This window comes from Mizuhopecten yessoensis, unplaced genomic scaffold (genome assembly GCF_002113885.1).
Source record: "Mizuhopecten yessoensis strain PY_sf001 unplaced genomic scaffold, ASM211388v2 scaffold3667, whole genome shotgun sequence".
Taxonomy (NCBI): domain Eukaryota; kingdom Metazoa; phylum Mollusca; class Bivalvia; order Pectinida; family Pectinidae; genus Mizuhopecten; species Mizuhopecten yessoensis.
Window position 1 is genome coordinate 354,513 of NW_018405159.1, and position 25,804 is coordinate 380,316.

The window sequence follows — 25,804 nt, forward strand, 5'->3', positions numbered from 1 at the left end:
AATACAACTTACTAACAAGTAAATCAAAACTCAAATGTCTTTTTTCAAACATTTATATGTAATATTCTTATTAGAAAGCATATACTGGCGATATTATACCCTAAAGTAATCCCTGTCTAATCCAACTGCAGGATTCCAATATTATAATTCAACATAATGCTGTAATCGCCTTTCTATTGAAAGCTTCAATTTAATACTTGTATTTTCCGACATCCTGTCCAGTTTGTCCAATATGTTAGGTCCCTCACCGAGAGTGTCATATTAGACAGGCTGCACTATATAGAATATACACCTCTAATCCAATCGTTGTGTATGTGACATCCTGTCTGGTTTGTCCAATATGTTATGTCCCTGAAAGTGTCATATTAGACAGGCTTCACTGTATACAATATACACCTCGAATCCAACCGTTGTGTATGTGTATCTATTGCTGGGTCCTCTAATCCGACCATTGTGTATGTGTATCTATTGCTGGGTCCTCTAATCCGACCCTTGTGTATGTGTATCTATTGCTGGGTCCTCTAATCCGGCCCTTGTGTATGTGTATCACATTTCTTTTGTATTTTTGGTTTATATTGCTGGGTTTTTGAAGACAACACAAAATATACACCTCTAATCCGCCCAAAATAAACACTTCTAATCTGACCAAAATATACACCTCTAATCTGCCCAAAATAAACACATTTCTTTTTTGCTGTTGGTTTAAATTACTTAATAATGATCAAGTTTCAATTTATAATCAAATCAATTTTTTTTATTATTTTCAATAAATTCTGATCCTCACACAAAATTCATAAAAATCTGTGTAAAATTCTATCAAATACAAAAGTGATGTCATTATATCATTGTTATAAGCTGAATAGTACTAAAACGTATCGGATAAACAGTTACCTGTACAGGATAAACAGTTACCTGTACAGGAACAAAAAAACTTGCCTACTCTCTCCTTCTCCAAGATTGATTGATGAACATGTACGCGATAGCCTTCATGTTTAATTACCATCAAGATTACAAATACATGTTGGCCAACAGACCTACTGCACTCAGCCGTATAAAAACATCTGCTGAAAAAAAAGCCGCTATTCATACTCAGAAAATTATGCCATGTTTTATCATTTCATGAGCTGTAAGGAGAAAATTATGCCATGTTTTATCATTTCGTGAGCTGTAAGGGCTGAGTAACCTGTGTATACAAAGTCTTGTGCATTAAAGAAACCTGTATAAACCAGAATTTTATTACCATTTTTGACCTAATAAGCACCCTGGACTAGAAACTTAAAATAAATTACAAGACCTCACATAGGGCTCAAAAAATAGTCGTAATACAGTTAAATCTGTATTAACTCATTTACCAATGAACTTCCATAATGAACTATTCAAACTTTTGAATTGGAAAAGTTCAAATGTGTCTTCAGGGGTGAATGGGTTGAGAAACAACCATCAGGAAATCAAGAAGTGGTCTATTAATAAAGGTTAAAGTAACAATGAAAACAGAATAATAAGGAACATAAATACAGGTTAAAGTAACAATGAAATCAGAATAATATGGAACATAAATAAAGGTTAAAGTAACAATGAAATCAGAATAATAAGGAACATAAATACAGGTGACCTTCTAATAGTAACGGAGGTGATCACATGAGCAGATTTTTCACCCTTTTCTCCCAAGTAAATCAGTTAATTATGATAAAGGATGGCCCCCAAGGTTATGGGGAACTTATAGGGGATTGGGCAGTTATATGGTTGAATGAGGTATTATGTAGGTCCCATTTATAGTAATTTGAAAACTTTGCCTTTTTAAGGAAAATTTCCGATACAAGCAGATTTCTCATTAATTTTTCATTCCAGACTCTTCTTCAGGAAAATGAAGTGTCTGAACTTCTACGAAATCTCCAATAATCTGGCATGCAGTACTGGGCTGGAAAACTTCAGCGGTAAAACTCAATTGGACATTGTTATACAACGTTACAGTCTATGATTACGTTTTTATCAATGTATGTAAATTAATGAGAAAATACTTGGCAAGTAAAAGTAGGTTTCAGTATTTATAGAAAACTCCATTCACTATTTTGAGACAATGAATGTTTAATGTAGATAAATATATGCGTATACCGTGTTACAGGGGTCGTCTAATCATTGTTAACATTTTAGTTGGATCAAAGATATTTACATCTCTGTTTCCTGTAGTAAACAAAGAACATATAATATCTGAACCTTTTAGAGGCTGAATCCATATAATCTCGGTCTTTGTACTATCTTAGGATTAGACATGATCAAAATAGGCTGACTAATCAATTTGCTGTTATTCTTGGGGGGGAAATGAAATTGCAATGAATTTTTCAGGTTACCAAAAATATTGATTTTTTTTTATATATTTTTCTGTTGTTTTTTTTTTGTTTTTTTTTAAATCAGAAATTCCAAAGAATAACATATAAATGATTAATATGATACATGTTAATTGAAGCTATTACCTTATATACAAAATGTCGGAATATTTCATGAATTGAAAAGGTGCCGGGGTAAGATTTCATGTAATAAAATTCTATCAGAAGGCAAAAACTTTCAGAACATAGGTAATGAAGACAAAGCACACGATACAAAACCCTACAGAGGATACTAACATTAAGGTTTATAGCACAGTACTGGTTGACTTAGTAGACCTCCACGTTAGAAACATGGAGTCATGTCCTTGTTATACCCACTGGTACTAATGGCTGTTACTAGGGCTCAGCTCTAAGCCTGATAAGCGTATTGAATCCAAAACACACAATTTTCAAAACATGATTTTTCGACAAAATCTGAATATTTTGTCAAATTTTTACATTTCCTTTTAAGAGGTTCATTTTGAATTCCTGTACCTGTAACTGAGTTTTGAATATCAATAATTTAGAGTATCGTGCGAGATGACTCTTTCATGTAAAATTGTTTGCTAACGGGGCCCTGGGCCTTGATTGCGAACCATAAACACTGTCTGTCTGTCCAATTAGCATAAGTAATGCACGGAGGAGTAAAAGGCCCAATCGGTCTGCTATAATGCTTCATAGTACAAAATGTATCACTCTAAAAATATATGTGTATAATTTAACCTGTCTGCAGGACAATATTAAATGACAGTCTTAATACATGTGGATACTGTGTACACAAAAGCCTTTGACATTGTCATATCATTAATGTATGTTTCTATGAAATATCTGTGGAGATTATGAGGCATCGCCTGTTTTCATGGATTGTAAAATCGTCAGTATCCTTTATATAATTTTTTTATAACTTTTCTGAAAAATATCTACCGTCAGTTCCATTTTATTCAGCTAGAGTTAACTCCCCTTGACATAACACCAGTCATTCACAGAATGACTTCCTAGCATATAAAACATATCTCCATTTATACATCTGGGTAGATTAGGTTAACAATGACTTGTAACAGCAAACCTATTCCTAACCCTTTCACCCCTATATAACTTCAGTCGACTCTACCATGCATTGATCTGGATGAATCCATTATGCTCTTCAGTGGAAAGGGTTAAAATAATGTCATCTGCTAAAATTTCATACCATCAAACAGAATTTAGATGACAAGGGGCTGGTAAAGTCTGAACAGTCATTACTCCTCTCAATAACACCCGTATCATTCAAAATATTTGGTTTGTGGTTTTCCCCGAAGACAAACCTTCTCCTGGGAGACTTAAAAGTTTACAGTAATTGCATTGGCTCATTTGATGAAAACTTAACCGCATTTAAACAATTTCTGATAAATGACACCTCCAGCATACAAAGTGTTGTTTCTGTATATCTATCCGATTAACATAAACCCTATTGATTAGCGGTACATTATAGCAGAAGCTGTGAAAACAGGCAACAACATGACCGTGGGGAAAACTTTGCACTTTTTAATTGACAAACATTAGCACTTCAGCGTTTCACTGTCTGTACGTGGAAACCTGATCTGTCTGCAGCGTTATAGCCACCAAATAAGGGCCATTGCATTACGACAATTCAGCACCAATACATCTAGGTTATTCTCTCTTGAACCTCATTTATCACAATGACAGTATTTGAAAGTTTGTTCCTGTCAATTATTTTAAAGGTTAAAATTACCATGTTTTGACAGATTGATATTTTTTGTTGTTATGCAATCTTATTTGGTTAACAAATCTTTTCTATAGATTGTTCCTAAATTCTATACTTCAGTTAGCCTGGGTTAAATAAATACATATAATGAAATCTGTCTAATCTTACAACCCCTGTATATTCCAAAATCCTATGTAATGATGCTGTGATCCCATTTACAGGGTGTCAGATTAGACAGGTTAATCTGATCAATGCATTGTTTCCCACAGGGTGTCAGATTAGACAGTGAATCTGACCAATATGTTCTGTCCTACAGGGTTCCCGATTAGACAGTTAATCTGACCAGAATATTTTGCCCCACAGGGTGTCAGAATAGGCAGGTTAATTTGACCAAAATATTGTGTCTGACATGTTGTCTGAATAGATAGGTTTCAGTGTATCTGGTAAGGCAAACAATCATCTCTGCTGAATTAGCCTGCTGTACCACACTGCATGATTATATGAGCTGACTAATGTAGGAACCCCGCCCCTTATACGAAACGCCAGTCCCTATAGCATCTTCTGCTTATAGAACACTGATGAAACCACAATTGATCTGCTAACAAGCACTAAAGACCTTTAATGTTTCACTTTTCTACTCTGTGTTAGTGTTTTCCCCTGGGAATGACAGAATGACGTGACTGGTAAGATGTCACGCTACAGTGTTCAGAATATGATAAAAAAAAGTATTACTGAAGATACACATGCTAAAAAAATAAAGGATTTTTTTCCCAGTAAGGCCACACCAATCTGAAAAATAGTTCTTTGGGAATTACCGCTCCTAAAATCTGAAGTTGAGAAAAAAAAGATTTTTTTTTTTTTACTGCTCTTTAATTCTTTTTAACCGAATTCCAGATATTTTCGGTCTGTTTTTAATTTTACACATCGCTAATTTGGGTCTCTTTGACGCTTGAATCGCAAGGAAAGTGAATCATTTTGCAGCTGAAAACCGAGACAGAGAGAAAATGTGCCAGTCTATTCAAACAAATTGATTTATTTAATAGGATTTAATAGAATATTAGCGGACGCAGGCATTGCTGCCTCTATATCCACATCAATTTCAAATACAATATGGTAAACATAAAATAAGCCTATATATAAGACGCTGTATGATCGTACAATTCAACTCAGGATCTTTCCAGAATTCATCCAAGTCAAATACGTTACGAGATAAAATAACATCTTGTGGGAGACTATTCCAGATATCAATTATTCTTTGAGTAAAGTAATGGTTTCTAATACTTAAATGTCAATGTTATCGAGTGTTTTTACTGTTTTTCTTTGAGCGGTGAGATCGAACAATACCTCCGCCAGATTAGGATCAAATAGCCATTTATTATCATTTTAAAGTGACTGATTTTTCTCCCCAAGTTATGGAATCAATAGGGATTGTAATGTTTTGTTTTAGTTTATAATTTGATATATTTTTTTCATTAAATTTAATTATCTTTCTAATAAAAGCATTTGATTTTTCTTTCATTTAGTTCTGAAACATAATAAGATCAAAACCAAGGAAATGGGTCCTTATCAGGTTAATATGTAGGCAATTCTATAGATTTTTAGAAATTTTACACACCGTTTTATAGCGAGCACTTTATTTGTCGTACGCGTGGTATATATATATATTTCAAGCAAAAAGCTATATATAGTAACACATAACGAAACTACAATACTATGTGATCTTTTTTCTTTACATCGTGCAGAACGGACTTAAAAATTTGCAACGCTCTGATTGGTTATTAATAGATCAGAAGCTAAACAATCGCCGCTTTAAACATCTCTGTGTGAATAAAAAATATGTTTCAAATTATATCTTATTTACGTGAACTCTGCAAACGTATACGTTATGGTTGGAAGTGTTTCTATCTTAAAAGGGGTTTAAAAATTAAAGCTATCAACGATTTTGACGAAACAGGTTTTGCAATAAAAAAAAATGCGGTTTTAAAATCGCGGACTCCAACATTTGCCACATTCTTATTGGTTGAAAAAGACCGGAACAGAAAACTTCACCGGGAAGCCTTCAATACCGAACGCGAGAGGATATATCCGATATAAAATTAACAACGGGAAGCCTTCAATACCGAACGCGAAAGGATATATCCAATATAAAATGATCACCGGAAAGCCTGCAATACCGAACGAGAGAGGATATATCCGATATGAAATTATCAACAAGAGTTTGGAATGAATTTTACCAGTTTTGACCTCATCACAGACAAGTTTCATTTTTGACTCAAAGGTCTACCAATTTGAAGATGTATTTGTCACTCTTTCAACAAGAAAACAAGGAAGGATTCTGTTTGTTTTGTTACCTTAAAGTTCTTAGCTGGGGCGCCCGAGATCTACACTATCATCACAAAGGTTACTGAACTATGTGCACTCGTTTATAGGCAGTGTCTATTTCATATTATAATACAAAGTTAAAATATAATAAAAGTACTGTTTGGATTGAGGCCTGTGTGACGTGGCAGATTTTAATTGTACATAGGATTAAGGTTGCCTTCTAGCTTCGAGCTAGAGGGAATTTCCCTTTAGCTCAGTGGTAAAGCGTCCGACTATAGAAACCTGGAGATTGAAGATCCCCGGTGGAAGCACACGATTCTCTTTTCTGTTACACCTGTATTCCAAATATGATAACATAGAACCTTTAAGGACCATTTTTTTTAAAAGATGGGAAATGTTTTATGATGATGCCAGATACGAAAAGAATAAGTAAAACTTGTAATTGTTCTGGTCTTGGGTCAGGTGAGAGCGATTCTGAGGTTTGTTTTACTATTCCAGTCATACTTGATTATGCCTGATGTGAACTATTTTGAAAAACAATGCATGTACAGGGAGAAAAGGATATCATTTCAAGTGAATTATTTTATTCCATGTGAGAATTCAAGATATATATGCAACACATCCATTACTTTCCATTATTACAGAAATATTCTTCATTTTAATGTTCCCAGTACAAATAAAATCTCTTAAAAAACATATAAAAAAACAGTACTTACAGTCAAATTCCACATCAACTATCCAATATGAGCACCCTTTGTGGTATTAAAACCCATAATTGTTAAATTTTACTACCGCTCGCTCCAAAACTTAACAAAATTAAAAAACTGTTTTTTGTTTTTTTTTAATTCCACCCTCTCGCTCCTGTTTTTCCCCAAAAAATTTGCTGTAGAACTATTTTTCAAATTGGTGTGGCCTAAAATGTCACAAACACATTGTAGAACTCATTGTGAATACCTGTAGATCTAGATTGTATGTGGCATCATAACTATACTAGTACTGCAGTGTTAGTTGATGTCAGGAGTCCTGACTCAGTCCTCAAGATATTTTAATGCCTTCTATTGGGAGTTAAGAATACAAAATAATCATAACATTAAACATGGCAAAATCTTTGAATAATCCAATAAATACTCAGCGTCCAAGAAGATTAATATTCATGATCACTGACAGCAGATGGAAGTAAAGAACGTTGAGGTGGTGACAGGAAACAATCACAGGGACACTGGAAATTCTGATGATATCATATTACCCATAATGCAATATAAAGGTCACTGTGCCACAAACTGACAATCGTGGTATGGGTATCTATATACCTGATAATAGCTAGTCAATAGACAGATAAAAGGCAGGTGTAATATACAAGGCTTTACAGATACAAAAACGGCCAAGACAAAGACAAACGAAATGAAAAAATAATTAGTCTGCAGCAGAATATGTAATACAATGCACGGTCAATCAATGCTAATCAATAAACTTGGCTTCTGATTGGACGAACCGGGGAGATACCGACGACCCGTTCTACAATGTCTGATAAATATTCGCATTGCATGACTACACCGCAGTGACTGGCTGTAAACCGATGCTGTTATGTCCCAGTTGTAATGATGAAGTGTCAGAGCATAACTCGGCAAACGTTACCACCAGCACTTCGAATCGTAGAAATGTGCGGTCCTCTCAGCCAATCATCAATATAAAACCCACTCAAAACTCAAATCCTCGTTAAAAAAACAACAACTTTGAGATAATCTTTTTCAACGACCTAATTCCAAAGTAATGATTCCAATGCATAATATTTCTAAAACTGATTTTTTTCTACTGCAATTTTTTTTTTTTTTTTTTTTCTTTCTTTCTGTCAGTCATTTTCCTGAAACAAAATGTTTTTTTAAAGGAATCAATTTGCTTTTTATCATTCTTTCAATGTCTGTTCAAAGCAATCCTTTCTACGAGCATTTGCAATTTTGCAACAAACCAAGACATTTTTTAACATGTTCATTTTTCATCGGTTAAATTTCTCAATTTTATAACCATGGCACTGGCTGAATTATAGAAGTAAAACAAAGTGAAACACTTCATCAAATATTTCTTCATATTATGATAACGCTTTTATGGCTTTATATCCTATATGTTGGCATTGATCACTTCTACTATGCTGTGTTATTTTTAGTGATCAGTGGAATCTGAATGGACAAATTATGAACCTACAGAAAAGTTTTATGAGGCTGAACAGTCTCATTGATGTTGGCTTTACTGGATTGTAACTATAATCTACCCAACACATTATTCCTGTGATGTGTTTTAAAGTTAAGGTTATATGCTACCTTACACATTATTCCTGTGATGTGTTGTAGAGTTAAGGTTATATGCCACCTTACACATTTTCCTGTGATGTGGTATAGAGTTAAGGCTATATGCTTACTTACACATTATTCCTGGGATGTGTTTTAAAGTTAAGGTTATATGCTCCCTTACACATTATTCCTGGGATGTGTTTTAAAGTTAAGGTTATATGCTGCCTTACTCATTATTCCTGTGATGTGTTGTAGAGTTAAGGTTATATGCCACCTTACACATTTTCCTGTGATGTGGTATAGAGTTAAGGCTATATGCTTCCTTACACATTATTCCTGTGATGTGTTTTACAGTTAAGGCTATATGCTACCTTACACGTTATTCCTGTGATGTGTTTTAGAGTTAAGGTTATATGCTACCTTACACATTTTCCTGTGATGTGGTATAGAGTTAAGGCTATATGCTTCCTTACACATTATTCCTGTGATGTGTTTTAGAGTTAACTCTTTCACCACTAAGTAACTTTACATAGTAACTACCACTCAACACTAAGTAACTTTCAGTTAATTAGTCAGATTAATTAATTAAATATTTCAGCATCATAACTTCACCATTTAATATCTGATTCTCGCATGTCATATACCAAAATTTACATAATAGTCACGGGATTATATCTATGATGTCAACTCAGATGTTTACCTGTACTAAAGTGTCTAACAGGTGTTATAAAGGTAAGTTACAGGTAATTTGTATACCTTTTTACTGGTATGAGTTCAATATATATATTTCTTAGTTGTTTTCTCTGCAATTAATGTTTAAAATAAAACAAAGACAATTTTCTAAGCTCAACTCATCTTATTACCTTGTATTTTGTAATGTATTCACAGGTAAATCTCGTTAACATCCATCATGTAGAATCAAGGTACAGTTCCAAAGACTCATGAATAAACTGATTGAAAATATCAGCTTTCTTTTTCAATTGTTCAATTAATTCATAACAAGTGTTTTAGTCCATATTCTACAGGTAAACAAAATAGTCAGGTAAGCCCAGGTGTGCTTCGAAAGCTCGTTAGCGTACCTGTGTATGTAGTCTACTGCCAAAAATACACTTTTGTGTGAAAATCACGGTAACATGTGCTGTGTGCATTACAGCACAAGGCAACATCACATTTCTCACAAGCCATGGTTGTTTTTGAGCGTTTGTAGGGATTGTCCTTTACTGTAGAACCCGGGTGACTGGCCATGTAGTTTCTATGCTTCCTGTTGCACACAACACAAAGGCGGTCTTTTCCTCCTGCGGCGATGGGCAAGTGATCATTACCATCTAGTCTTGCATCGTTGTTTGCATCAGATCTAGGCCTCTTGAAACACTTTCTGGACACATTTCTGAATTCTCCAATAAGACTGTGGGCCAGCTCCAGTTTGAAGGTCATAAAATCTCTTTTCCTGTGATTTGCGGGAATCTGATTGATGAAGTTACCTTCAATAATGTATGCATTATAAGCAGCACATTCCCTCAGTTTCACTTCAATCTTGCGATACCACCTCATGCATTTCTTGGATTTGTTGATACGAGTCATTTGGTCGAGTCGGTCTACTCCACCCATGTACTGGGCATAAGCTGCCTGGACAGGTGTGGACTTTAGCTGAGCTTCTGTGCCATCCTTGTTCTTCCTTCTTGTCACCAGCTGATCATCCTCTGGGTCATGGAATGTGGACAAGTAGTAGACCACTCTGTTCTCTTTCCACCATGTAGCCAACAGATTACCGTTCATCAGCCAATCAGAATTTCCCCTTTCAATCTTTTTCTCATCAGATTTTTTGACTACAAGTTTTTTCGGGTATCCTTTCCGGTTGCATCGAATTGTACCACAGAGGTAAGTGTTCCTGGACAACAAATAGTCTGCCAAAAGTGGACTGGTATAAAAGTTATCTGTGAATATCACATGCCCCTTCATTTCTAGAAACTTTGTCACCTCGATCACAACTCTGGAGGACAGTCCAAACACTGTTCACAATGTCTGCATTTTTCCCAACATACACCTCATAGTTCAAACAGTAAGCTGAAACTGCATCAGTCGTCACCCATAACTTTATTCCGAACTTTACTGGCTTGTCCTTCATATACTGTTTCATGCCCAGGCGGCCTTTGAATGGAACCATTGCTTCGTCTACAGATATTTCCCTATGAGGCAAATACTCCCTCTGAAATGCCTGTCTACAATGATCCAGCATGAATCGTATCTTATGGACTTTATCATTAGCATTTGCACCTGTATCATCGCTGAAATGAAGGTATCTCTTGATATGGATAAATCGGTCACGAGACATTACTTCTCCAAGTTTTGAACCAACCAGCCAAATGTTAGTATTTTCTGTCCAGTACAGTTCATCACGTTCAAATTGCATTATTTCCATTAATATCAAAATGCCCTAATATGCTTTCATTTCGGGTAGTGTGACAGGTGTCATGACTACACCTGGTACTTTTTATGCATGACACCGGTGTCCAAATACCTTTGTCACCTCCATGTCTCCGTTTCGTTTCCGCATTAAGATTTGTAAAATTCACAATTTCTTCAAACAGATCATCACTGTAAAACAACTGGAAATAATCAAGTGCTGTAGCAGATGTATCAAATACACGAGTCGGCCCGACTCTCTCACGAAAAACAATGTTATTTCTAGGTGTTTGTACCTTCACCCAATCGTTCTCCTCGTATGTTGGTCCTTCGTATATTTCCTCTGGCTCAAAACCGTCCCAATCAGCTTCAGAATCACTGCTATCCCCCATGATATCGTTCCATTCTCTCAGTAATTGTTGTCTTTGTCTTCCATTTACATTCACTAAGTCAAAGTTTTGCAGATTTTCTGCTATTTCGTCGCCGGAAAAGTCAGAATCATCGGATATTTCCATTGAAACATCCCTAAAACCTAGAGATGTATAAAGTAGAGGTACTGTAGTCCCAGGATGTACACGTCATTTGGCTATATTTATCAGCCAATCGGAGTGGAGATTGTATAAATAGAGGTATTACCTAAGACCGCTAAAGCGGTCTGCAGTGTTGTAGGGGTTGTGGCCCCTGGACCGCTTTAGCGGTCTGCAGTGGTGAAAGAGTTAAGGTTATATGCTACCTTACACATTATTCCTGTGATGTGTTTTAGAGTTAAGGTTATATGCTACCTTACACATTATTCCTGTGATGTGTTTTAGAGTCAAGGCTTTATGCTACCTTACACATTATTCCTGTGATGTGTTTTAGAGTTAAGGCTGTATACTACCTTACACATAATTCCTGTGATGTGATATAGAGTTAAGGTTATATACTACCTTACACATTATTCCTGTGATGTGTTTTAGAGTTAAGGCTATATGATACTTTTCCTTGACTAGACACAGACAACTGTATGTGTAGCAAATTGGTTGTTTTATTCTTGGTAAAGAAAATTTGGTCTTCCAGATTTTTTTTTGATTTTTTTTTCTTGAATATCAATTTGTTTTATATCTAACTAAATTTGACTAAACTGAACTTTTACCTGAATTTTACTTGCTGCCCTGTAACCCTGTTTAGAATATCACTTTCCATACCAACGATTAATCCCTCCAAATCAGGTACGGTTTACGCACTATGACAGTATCATATAGAAATTTCCTATCATGTAAATTTAGTCTTTGAATAATGTATCATCTGATAATTTCTCATTATGCTAATTTCCTATTTGAATATTTATCAGATTGTCAACAACACCGGTTCTTTTTAAATTTTTGATATTTTCTGGTACACACAGGTCAAATGGACTGCCTTATAGGTAAGTATCACATAACAGGGTATATATATACCATGTAGATAATATTTAATTTCCAAAATTCACATACAATTTTCGTTAAAATGTCTGGTACTTACATCAGCAGCCAACCTCCCTCTACCAATACTGCACCCAATAACTTCAGAAGGGTCAGGCCAGTTAAAAGCAACAAAACAATTTATAAAACGTCATGAAATCAATATATATGTAACTACATGTCAAATGTGGTGATGGTCGCAAATTTGGAGATACACAACTATTTCAACGATCGTTTGGTATATTTTTGTCAAAGATAGTCGCTAAAATGTATCAAATGTGGTCATTTTAATGTAATTTTGGGGTCATTTTCGGTGGTCGCTGGTCTCGTTAGACAGATGGTCGCTTAATACAGTTAAATTACATAGTAAAAACGGTCGGGAGGAATGAAAAGTGGCCGCATAAAGCAGATGGTCGTTTAATACAGATGGTCGCTTGAGCAGATTCAACTGTATTTGAATCCTTGGTCAGCATTTCTGATACTTCTAATAAACTACAAGAACGTTCTATTGCTCCTTCGCCTGTTGTGATTAAAACTATTTTCTGATGTACTCATTTTTACTCAATCCCCTGCATACTTTCGGGTATCCAGACAAGGAGCAAAGGACCAAATTATTCCACCATTAAGGAAACCACAGCGTTGGCTCTACCCTTGCCTTGGTCAGTATTGTAACAAATACGTTATTATACTGGGTCTCTATAACACGGCTGGGAGTACAGGGGACTGCTGACAACAACTTGGAAGGTTGAAGGTTTGTATGGTTTTGACTAGACTGGCAGCCATACCATCCCCAAAGTTTTTATGAAAAAAATCTGAGCTGCATTTTACTACTAGCTTATCTCCCCCTAGTTTAGAATTAGCATCAGACATCCAAGGGATCAAAATTATTAGAGTTATATTTTTTTCCTAATTATTTAATATTCTAGAGACGGTGGCCAGTCTAGGTTTTGACATGCCAGTCATTTTAGAGAGCATCAAGGCTGCTCAGACGATTAATATAGAGAGAGTAAGGTGAGTTAAGGAATGTGCATGCAGAGAATAACATGGTAAAGTATTCAAAGGCAATCCATAGTTCCCCCACCGGTAATGATGTCTTTATTGACCAAGCTAGGCACCTATAAGGATATATAGTGATGTTTTTATTGACCAAGCTAGGCACCTATGAGGATATATAGTGATGTCTTTATTGCCCAAGCTAGGCACCTATGAGGATATATAGTGATGTCTTTATTGACAAAGCTAGGCACCTATGAGGATATATAGAGATGTCTTTATTGACCAAGCTATGCACCTATGAGGATATATTGTGATGTTTTTATTGACCAAGCTAGGCACCTATCAGGATATATAGTGATGTCTTTATTGACCAAGCTATGCACCTATGAGGATATATAGTGATGTTTTTATTGACCAAGCTAGGCACCTATCAGGATATATAGTGATGTCTTTATTGGCCAAGCTATGCACCTATGAGGATATATTGTGATGTTTTTATTGACCAAGCTAGGCACCTATGAGGATTTATAGTGATGTCTTTATTGACCAGGCTATGCACCTATGAGGATATATTGTGATGTTTTTATTGACCAAGCTAGGCACCTATCAGGATATGTAGTGATGTCTTTATTGGCCAAGCTAGGCACCTATGAGGATTTATAGTGATGTCTTTATTGACAAAGCTAAGCACCTATGAGGATATATAGTGATGTTTTTATTGACCAAGCTAGGCACCTATAAGGATATATAGTGATGTCTTTATTGGCCAAGCTATGCGCCTATGAGGATATATAGTGATGTCTTTATTGACCAAGCTAGGCACCTATGAGGATATATAGTGATGTCTTTATGCTTGCATACAAATTCTGGATACTCCAGGTGAAATAGTACAAAAACATGCCCTAACAAACTGTAGGGATGGACAGAATTCGGGGACAGAGGAAAGGACGGATGGACTGCAAACCTATAGCACCCCTCCCCCCGTCTTCCCCCACGGAACTGGTGAGGGACTAATACACTGCATCACAGTAAGTGTGGAAGAAGAGGGAACCAACATTCTCATCACTAGGACAGATCACCTCCGATCAGCCAAAGCACCACCAGGAGACATCATGAAAGCCGTGAAATGTCCAGGGAAATGTCCAGTGAACGGGGATACCACCTGATCAGGAAGTGTATTTGTATAACCCGCGTTTAAAGGTTCTATAGAGCCTTTCCATTTATCAAATATTTATAATGAGCCTTACTTTTAATCTAATAAAGCTTTATAAATCACCTTAAAATGAAAATCATCTTATTCCGTATTAAACTTTTCAAGATAAATATCATATTATAATGGGCCAATAAATACAACAGATTTTCCAAGATTAGATTTTAAGAATAACAAATTTTCATGATTAATATGAATCTAAGTTTACTGAATAGGAAATTGGATCCTGGATTGTAGATTATAGGAAATTACGGACAAGAGCAATACATGGCTGGATATGATGGCTACATAGTGATATCAATCACCACGCTGTGTGTCTACGATACTTCTCCAAACATCACTGAAAACCATACCCCAATCTGTAAACCACAATCAAAATTAGAAAAAAAATCATGAAACAGGCAAGCAACAATTTGTCATTTTTACATTAAAAGCAAATCCTTCAAGGTTTTTTAGAGAGTAATTTTCATGCATTCACCGATTACATTTCCAGTGTGCACCGATGCCAGGATCTATTGAGAATTTATTGTTAGATCGTACAACCGACCAATATCCATTGGTTATTCCCTCGGACATCGTAAACATGCTGATATACAGAGCTACAGGCATACAGATGTATCGCACAGAAAGTACCGTATTTCACCAATAACGAGCCCAGCTACAAAGTCCTCACAGGGAAGGTATGACTATTTCACCAATAACGAGCCCAGCTACAAAGTCCTCACAGGGAAGGTATGACGTTTTCACCAATAAAGTGCCCAGCTATAAAGTCCTCACAGGGAAGGTATGACTATTTCACCAATATTGAGCCCAGCTATGAAGTCCTCACAGGGGAGGTATGACTATTTCACCAATAACGAGCTCAGCTACAAAGTCCTCACAGGGAAGGGATGACTATTTCACCAATAACGAGCTCAGCTACAAAGTCCTCACAGGTAAGGTATGACTATTTCACCAAGATTGAGCCCAGCTATGAAGTCCTCACAGGGGAGGTATGACTTTTTCACCAATAATGAGCCGAGCTACAAAGTCCTCACAGGGGAGGTATGACTATATCACCAATAACGAGCCCAGCTACAAAGTCCTCAAAGGGAAGGGATGACTATTTCACCAATAACCAGCCCAGCTACAAAGACCTCACAGGGAAGGAAGGACTATTTTACCAATAACCAGCCCAGCTACAAAGTCCTCACAGGGAAGGTATGACAGAGTAGTAACAACATGCTACATTTAAGTATAACTGATGAGGCCCTCATCCTCAAAATCAATCTTTCGAAAAAAGCAATGGATAAATCTTCCCGGCTATTATTTATCAATCGTAAAATACAGTAGTTGTCACATGAAGGGTAGAGATAAAGTATGAAGGGTAGGAGTTGACAGCTAACAAAATTTCTGAATCCGAAAGTAAAGCAGGTTTTATTCCCCATATTAGCACATCGTCTTACTAGTATATCAGACTTTTTATAAACACAGTCCTTTTCCGTCCACCTATCCCATGTCATGTTGTTTTATTGGCTATGAAGAGTTTTACTGACTTAATATGACATTAATCTAGCTTGTTTGTGGGCTGTGCAAGTATCTGGTGGCACTTACTTTAAAGCCAAGCCCTGCTGACATTTCATCTCATAAACCAGAAAAATATCAAATCAAGCCAATAAACAAATCCTAGTCAAGTTATCCCTTATGGCTTTTTCTTCGTTACTTGTTTCCACAACTTACTTCTGTGGAGCCTTTTGTACAAGTGTAAGCTCTGTTCTTTAGAGGGAAAGTGACACACCTGTAGACACCTGTATGATGTCATATAGGGTCAGTATCAATGGCTTCATACAGGATTAATTACACCAGCTTGTTACATGCCTAAACAACAGGGATAACACAGCATTATTCTTATTGGGTACTTAACGGCCCATCAACACAAAAGATGTCATTAGGACCAATAAAAAGTCGACAAAACATGTAGAGATGTAGACAGGATTCTAGGTAATGACATGATAATACTACAGTTAAAGTGGTCTCTTAACACAGTGGTCGTTTAACACAGTGGTCTCTTAATACAGTTGTCTCTTAATACAGTGGTCTTTTAATACAGAGGTCACTTAAAACAGTGGTCTCTTAATACAGTTGTCTCCTAATACAATGGTCTCTTAATACAGTTGTCCCTTAATACAGTGGTCTCTTAATACAGTTGTCTCTTAACATAGTGGTCTCTTAACATAGTTATCTCTTAACACAGTTGTCCCTTAATACAGTGGTCTCTTAATACAGTTGTCCCTTAATACAGTGGTCTCTTAATACAGTGGTCTCTTAACATAGTGGTCTCTTAACACAGTTGTCTCTTAACATAGGTTCAGTTAACAATGAGATCACCACAATGGGGAACATTAAAAGTGGTCTCGTAACACAGGTGGAGGTGGTCGCTTGAGCAGGTTTGATTTAACTTATTTCAAAGGTATCATGTCACCGATGGTTACCCCACTAAGGGACAGCACTCTCCCTTAAAGTTGTATACCACACAGACCCCTTAAATTAACAGCGTGTCAATTGAGTTATATCCAGCTACAGGCCATAAAGTGGGTGGCTCCGTGACGAATATGGAATCGATTTAGAAGATAATAATAATGACAGTCACAGTTATTGTTTTATTTGGAATTATCTAATGTGAGTTTTATGTTACTTAATCAATGACATTGTCTACACCATCAAGTTCTGATTTTTCTAACGACTTAGCTGGCATGCTACAACTTAATGTTATACTTCATAATGTCGTATATCCTACCACACAATTATTTTAAAAAACCAACACAAGGATAGGCATTGGAAACAATGATTAACTAGATAAAAATAAAGAAAACCACATTCTATTGATCAACATAATGTAACATGCATAGTTGTCTGAAACAACTTGTTAAAACTGATATACTTGTGTCACCTTTAAACATAAATATAATGGCTGTTCAGTTAAAGGTTCCGAGTTCATTACCCTAGTGTCATTTAAACATAGACACATAAAATTACAAAGTTCCATTGTCACTCGTTCACAATGGGGGTAATTTCTGGCAGCTTTTAAGATCACTTTCATTACCCCTCCCCCAACCTTGCCCCCTCCCCCCACCCCACTGATTAGACTTTAGGGCACTGCACTCACTGTAGCGTAAATTGTAGCATTTATGATGCCAAACTCACACCACCTAATAATGGCAGAGTTAAAATTAGAACAGATCTTGTGTGAATGGAAATAAAAAGGCAAAGATGACTGTATTGTTATTAAAGTGCATGCTATTTCATTCTGCATGTACAAATGATTTAGACACAATTTTCATTAATGCAAAATAAACCCAGAACAAATGTGTTCATTGTATTTTGATCAAAGCCATATTCACATACTGGAAGTTTCTAACTGCAATTTTTTATTTAATTTTTTTCCCACCAAGTACATAAATGAATAAAAACAGAATAGACTTGTGTTAATTATAGACATATAAATAAATAATCTATTACTGAAAACAAGAAAAACAGAATTCCTGTACATTAACTTTAGACCTAAATCTCAGATATATTTTTTCTTAAATATGGTCATGACAAGCCATATATAAAACGGAGGGCATTACAAGGAAGTTATATGAAATATAAGTATGTATTTAGAAATCAGATGTGCTCAAATCTTACTATTGACAAAGACTACAAGGGTTGTCTCCCTTTCAAGGGACAGATTGCATTGTAATAGCAGTTCATATATTGATATTTAAAAAAAAACACTCTTTTTTTTGTCTATAAAGAATATATCTAATATCTATATATAACTCACAGTCAAAGGATAAATTCTAAATTTGGTAGTGGTACCTTCCAAAATAGACTTTTAAATTAATGGCAATTGTATGCTATCTGAAAGATTTACAGTATAAACCTTTCCACTGGCAGTCTTTGTGGACAAGCTTATACAGTCGAACCTCGTTATCTCAAAGTCGACAGGGTCGTAGGAAAACTTCCGAGTTATCCGAGTGTTCGAGTTAAGCGGGTTCATATATTTGGCATGAATATTTAGTATGTTTGGACATAGCACTAGCAGTCGTTACTCTTACAAAAATAGAGCAAGGTTTTTTTCCCGAAAAACATACCTTTTTTTAATGCGATGAAAATATAGACGGGCCTAGTGATTAAATGTTGATTTGGCTAGTCTTGGCAAAGTCTTTCTAGGTCTTCATTTGTATTTGCAAGTCCGTCAAGTTTTACCTCTGAAGTGTTATATTTAAAATTTCAACCCTAATCGATTTAAAAACAAAAGCGGTTTTAAAGTATTGATTATCCTGTGCTGGTCTAAATCTTAGGCTTATGAAATTGAAAGGAGTACAGCTGAAACATTTGGAAAATCTGTAGCACGTATGCACTTTATGTACCCATAAATGGGCAACTAAGTTAATATTGCATCAGTTTTTTTAATTTACATGGACCGAAAATAGGAAAATTACAACAATTAAGGTTGGGCTCTGGACATTTGTTTTTGAGGGCCTTCCCTGTGTTTTGTAAAAAAAATATTTTACACAGTTTAAATGTTATCTTTGGTAACTTAAATTAAATAATATAAAACATATTAAACAAAACACTAGTTACTGCCCGACTGTTTTCTTTCCAATTGTGTTGTTCCTAATTTTTAACAAACTTTGTTTTCTGTCCATAGAATGACAGTTACGATGTAGACAAGCCATAATTTCACTGATGGCCCATTACCAACATCAACAAAATGTTTTACTTAAGACAACGCAGTCCTGAACAAAACAAATCAGCGCCAGGAGATGAACCTTCGACTACACAGTAAAACCTGATGACAACAAATGAGCCTGACATTTATACTTGTTAAGATAGAGATATTCTGATTTCGACAAGCATTGTGTATCATATAAATGATAAGACATTCCAATATTTTTGACAAGCACCAAAAAGATCAAGATCGCGGCACCAAAAAGATCAAGATCGCAACATTTGTGACATCTCAGGCAGACATCTGCATCCATAGCAACTGGTTACATAATGCTGAAGAAGTATATTACAGATTTGTCGCTGACCAGACAAATCAGGAACTTATCACATCCGAATCGCTGTGCAATTTTACGCATCTCCGACCCTGCAGCTATGCCTGGACAGGTTACAGTGTAGAATGCTAGTATACAATCTCACGTCCACCTAGATCAATTCTCCCCAAAACCATTGAGATTTCTTGCTTACAATTATCCGTTTTGGGATGTTCGGTCAATAGTATTGACCTATACTAAAAATGGAAAATACAGTGTACCCAAATAATCAGTTCTAAATCTGATTATGTCACCTGAATAAGGTCAATTTTGTATATTTAAGAAACTTGTAAATTCAGACACTAATAATAATAATAATAATTGGTGGTTCTTATATAACGCTTTATCACAACCTAGTTCGTAGGTCGTCTCAAAGCGGTTCACAAATTATTACCCTTGGTTATATATAGGCCTTTGCACCCAGCCAATACATTTCTAAACTCCCTTGGGAGCATACAGCCGGAGCTGCCATTTCGGCGCTAACAGCTAGCATTCAACAATTCTAGCACTGCCCAACCACGTACTCATTTACAGCTGAGTAGACTGGAACAAGCGGAGTAAAGTGTCTTGCTCAAAGATACAACACATTGCCTTGCCGTGGCGCGAACCCGCAACCCTTTGGCATCCTACCACTGGACTACCGTGCCTACATTGGCATATTATATGCAATATCCTTTATATGTAATATCCTGACACATGTATAAACCAGACACATGTAAAAATCCAAAAACTTGTATAAACCAGATACCTGTATAAATCAGACACCTGTATAAATCAGACATATATATAAATCAGACACCTGTATAAATCAGACATACCTGAATAAACCAGACACCTGTATAAATCAGACACCTATATAAACCAGACACCTGTATACATCAGACACCTGTATAAACCAGACACCTGTATACATCAGACACCTATATAAACCAGACACCTGTATACATCAGACACCTGTATAAACCAGACACCTGTATAAATCAGACACCTATATACACTAGAAACCTTTAGTTTACAATCCAGACATTTGTATAATCTAAACACATAGTCCACTCTGACCCCTTTATACACCGTTAAAACTGTCAAAACCAGACAGCCGTATAAACCAGATACCTGAATATACTAGAAACCTGTATGATAGAGTCACATGTATAAACCTGTATAAACCAGACAATAAGACACCTGTATAATACAGAAAACTGTATACACTAGTTTTTGTATGTTTCACAGAATCAGTGCTAGGATTCCTCCTGTCAACCCTATTTAAATCATGTCAGTATTTTGTATAAAAGTATCATATGTTTGGCCACACTGGGGTTTTCCCAGGTCTTTTGAGAATCGTCACATTCCTTATATGATCGGAAAAAATGCTGATGCAATGAATCATCTAGATGCATGTTTCTCCTTTTATTTATTTCTGGGGTGGTTTTTTTTTGTAAAGCATGTAAGATGTGCTTTTGAAGTTCTGGCTATTAATCATCTACAAGGAAATGAAATTGTGTTCTACAAGAAACAATACGTTAACATTTTTTGTTTACAGATTTTGGGATATTTTCCTTTATTACATTGAGAAGGCAAGTCTGACTCTCACTGGTATTTTAAAAAAAAAATCTGTTTAATGGACCTACAAATGTACACAAGAAGGGTGATCAGTGCCTGATAGCTGTTAATGACAGAAAAAAGGAAACCTACCTCGCTGGAGGATGTTCTTGATTGCCATATAGCTGACTAGCAGACGGACAATCGAGGCTTTGTCCAGTTTTTCCAAATCACACAGACTCATGGGCAGGAGTTTTGTAAGGGTCTGAAATTCAACAGCTTCCTGATCTCGGCGTGACTTGGCAGCCACCTTGGATTTCTCAAGTCTGTAAGGCAATAATGTAAAATGATTAAATTAACGTAATAAATAATAATATGCATTTCTCAAATGTGTTAAAAATACTACAATAGTTCTTCAATATTCCAATATGGTTTGTATGGGCCGGGGTCTTGATTGGGCCGTGGGTTCGAGGCCTATGTGGGGCAGTCGTCAGGTACTGGCCGTAGGTCGGTGGTTTTTCTCCGAGAACTCCGGCTTCCCTCCACCACCAAAACCTGACACGTCCTAAACTGACCATAGCTGTTAATTAATGAACATGAAACACAAACAAACCAAATCAAACTAAAACTGGACTCAAATGGGATCATAATGACATGCATATATTTTAATTTACCAAAAAAAAAAGACGGCAAATACATATTGTCTGATAAAAAGATACACAATATGATTTTATATTTGATATAAATTGCTTCTCAAATCTTCAATTAAAGGACTGTGGGAAGGTAGATAACTCTTACAAAATGTACATTAAAATTTAAGGAATAACTAGAAAATTCAATACATTTAAACAGTTTAGGAAGATTCAATGATAAAAATATAAATATAGCTTAGGACCAGTTTTGGAAGTTATCACACCAAAAGATGTTTCAATATATAAGTTGCCAGACAAATACTGCAATATATATTAATTTTGGTATCACAATATTATTGCCAACACCTAATAATTTTAAGAAGTGATCCTTGCTTTTAATAGCTCACCTGGTACATGTATTTGTTTACAAATAAATACATAATTTTTAAAACAATTCAGACATGGTACATGAAACCTTTTTACCAAAAGAGTATAATTTATATATAAGATGAGGACAGGTAAATATTTTGTAATGAGTCTTGATAATACAATGCATATACCCTTTTTCAACAAGGTCCAAAGGATGTTCCTGAACAAATTAAGTCAAAATCCCTATTAGCCTTAATTTGTACGGAAGGAGATTTTTTTTTTAATATTATCTCTTTCTGCCTCTGTCTTCAAATAATTGTACAAGCATACAAAGTTTCATCAAAATTGACTAAGATTTAAGCAAGTTCTCTTGATGAAACCAAAGTGAGGACAGACGGATTGAAGAACCCTACGAAGGGATGGACGGATGGACGGACTGACGGATGGATTCTCCCCATATCATATAATACATCCGTCAAATTCTTGACGGGCATATAGTAAAATCCCTTTATTCCTTCAGAAGAGATTTTTGTATTTCACCTATTGGACACCAGCCTTCTGAGCTAAAATATCAATCACATACACTGTATTCAACCATGTATGTTATAAAACTGTATTCAATCTATTAAATATTGGAGAACTTAATTTAATTTGATGAATCAACAAGAGGCCCAGAGGGCCTGTATCGCTCCCCTGAATATGTTTAAAATAATTGGTATGAAGTAGGTGCTGTAAATACATATGAAATTTCAGAAAGATCCATCCAGTACTTGGGATATAGCGAGAACAAACTATCATAGACACAAACTGTTAACAATCCCCCCCCTGCCAATCCCCCCACAGCCTCTCCCAGCTATCACAGACACAAACTGTTAACAATCACTACCCTGCCAATCCTCCCACAGCCCCTCCCAGCTATCATAGACACAAACTGTTAACGATCACTACCCTGCCAATCCCCTTCCCACAGCCTCTCCCAGCTATCATAGACACAAACTGTTAACAATCACTCCCCTGCCAATCCCCCCACAGCCCCTCCCAGCTATCACAGACACGAACTTTTAACAATCACTCCCCTGCAAATCCCCCCACAGCCCCTCCCAGCTATCATAGACACAAACTGTTACGATCACTCCCCTGCCAATCCCCCCACAGCCCCTCCCAGCTATCATAGCCACAACCTGTTACGATCACTCCCCTGCCAATCCCCCCACAGCCCCTCCCAGCTATCATAGCCACAACCTGTTACGATCACTCCCCTGCCAATCCCCCCACAGCCCCTCCCAGCTATCACAGACACAAACTGTTGACAATCCCTCCCCTGCCAATCCCCTTCCCACAGCCTCTCCCTGCTATCACAGACACAAACTGTTAACAATTACTCCCCTGCCAATCCCCTTCCCACAGCCTCTTCCAGCTATCATAGACACTAACTGTTAACAATCACTCCCCTGCCAATCCCCTTCCCACAGCCTCTCCAAGCTATCATAGACACAAACTGTTAACAATCACCCCCCTGCCAATCCCCTTTTCACAGCCCCTCCCAGCTATCACAGACACAAACTGTTAACAATCACTACCCTGCCAATCCCCTTCCCACAGCCTCTCCAAGCTATCATAGACACAAACTGTTAACAACCCCTCCCCTGCCAATCCCCCCACAGCCCCTCCCAGCTATCATAGACACTAACTGTTTACAATAACTCCCCTGCCAATCCCCCCACAGCCCCTCCCAGCTATCATAGCCACAACCTGTTACGATCACTCCCCTGCCAATCCCCCCACAGCCCCTCCCAGCTATCATAGCCACAACCTGTTACGATCACTCCCCTGCCAATCCCCCCACAGCCCCTCCCAGCTATCACAGACACAAACTGTTGACAATCCCTCCCCTGCCAATCCCCTTCCCACAGCCTCTCCCAGCTATCACAGACACAAACTGTTAACAATCACCCCCCTGCCAATCCCCCCACAGCCTCTCCCAGCTATCACAGCCACAAACTGTTAACAATCACTCCCCTGCCAATCCCCTTCCCACAGCCTCTCCCAGCTATCGCAGACACAAACTGTTAACAATCCCCCCCCCCAGCCTCTCCCTGCTATCACAGACACAAACTGTTAACAAATCACTCCTCTGTCCATCCCACCCACCTATAACCCCCTCCCAGCTATCACAGACACAAACAATCTCTCCTCCGCCCACCCCCAATTTACATTCATGCATTATTAAAACTGATCACATGTCATCTGATATCAGGTAAAATGTCAATTTCAGCGACACTATCATAACATTATCGCCTTACTCTTTCTATACTCATTTTCTTATTTACCTTCAAGGTTTTATATATATGTCTGTGATAATATACACTAACTTCAACAAGAGTCCTTTGTCTTGTCAACTGCTCATGAAATTATGACAAACTTATTCATCCTGCACATGACATAGAGTATTAAATCATTTTAAGTAAACAAATTGTCCTTTTAATTACATGATTGAGAAATATTTTCAACCAATCTAATTATTCAAAGTACCAGAACATTTCTAAATAGCGTGATCTTGCCAGGAGTGTTAATACAACACAGATCAGTACAATAGTTTAACAACGGTCTGACAAATAATTAACAACAATTAGAAGACTAGGTTAAAAATTATATCTTGAGTTGTTTATAAACTTGACTCATCTTGTTCATGCTTATAATTGTCTTGTATCGAATAGAAAGATTGGATTGTTATTTGAAATGAGTGAAGTAATTATAATATTAAATTTGGCCTCCAGGTGGCAATGCTGAGAGCACCTGTACCCTATATTAACAGGTACATTTTCTAGTTATAGCAATCAAATTGTCACATACATGCACAGAAAACATATATTCTGTTAAAGGACATCCATCCTAACTATAGGTAGCAGTATACAGTAGAAATGGCCCGACTCTGATAAACAAGGCAAATGCCGAGGAAATGTAAACACAGCGGATTTACCCTACACAACACATGTATACATGTATATATATTTGTAAACTGCATTACATTTACATTAAATATAAAGTACTGAGAAGTGTATAAACCTCTTTTTTCTATGTATGTCACTTGTGTGAAATCCATGGTTACCACATCAAAAATGACCAAAAAATGCCAAAAAATTGCTATTTTTAACCCAAAATTTGACCCCCGCAAATAGTAATTTTTTTCCTAAGCTCTGTCTGAAATTAAAGAATACCTACCTGGTTGCAGAATTATCTGGGTCCCAGTAAAGTTGTAAAACTTGATTTTTTGCAATTTTGCGTCGTGTGCTGTTGTCAAAATTTTACCTCCTGTAAAGCTAGCTTTTCATGTGTACGCACCCTTTCGGATTATGGCCAAACTTTTATTCTCGAACCAAAAAAATCTTCTTTCTTTTTTACAAATGTGAAGCTCACATAGCCCACTTCATCATGCTTATACCAATTTTAGTACAGTTTTATTTTTATATTT

At 36.5% G+C, this 25,804-nt stretch overlaps 1 protein-coding gene across 1 annotated transcript in view; it reads right to left on the reverse strand.

Moving 5' to 3' along the window:
• The window catches only part of LOC110447929 (hypoxia-inducible factor 1-alpha-like), a 121,339-nt gene that overhangs the window by 81,095 nt on the left and 14,440 nt on the right, over window positions 1-25,804 (reverse strand). The window contains exon 3 of the mRNA XM_021493920.1: window positions 21,485-21,657. Coding sequence (XP_021349595.1) covers window positions 21,485-21,657 — 173 coding nt within the window. The remainder of the gene's footprint in view (window positions 1-21,484; window positions 21,658-25,804) is intronic.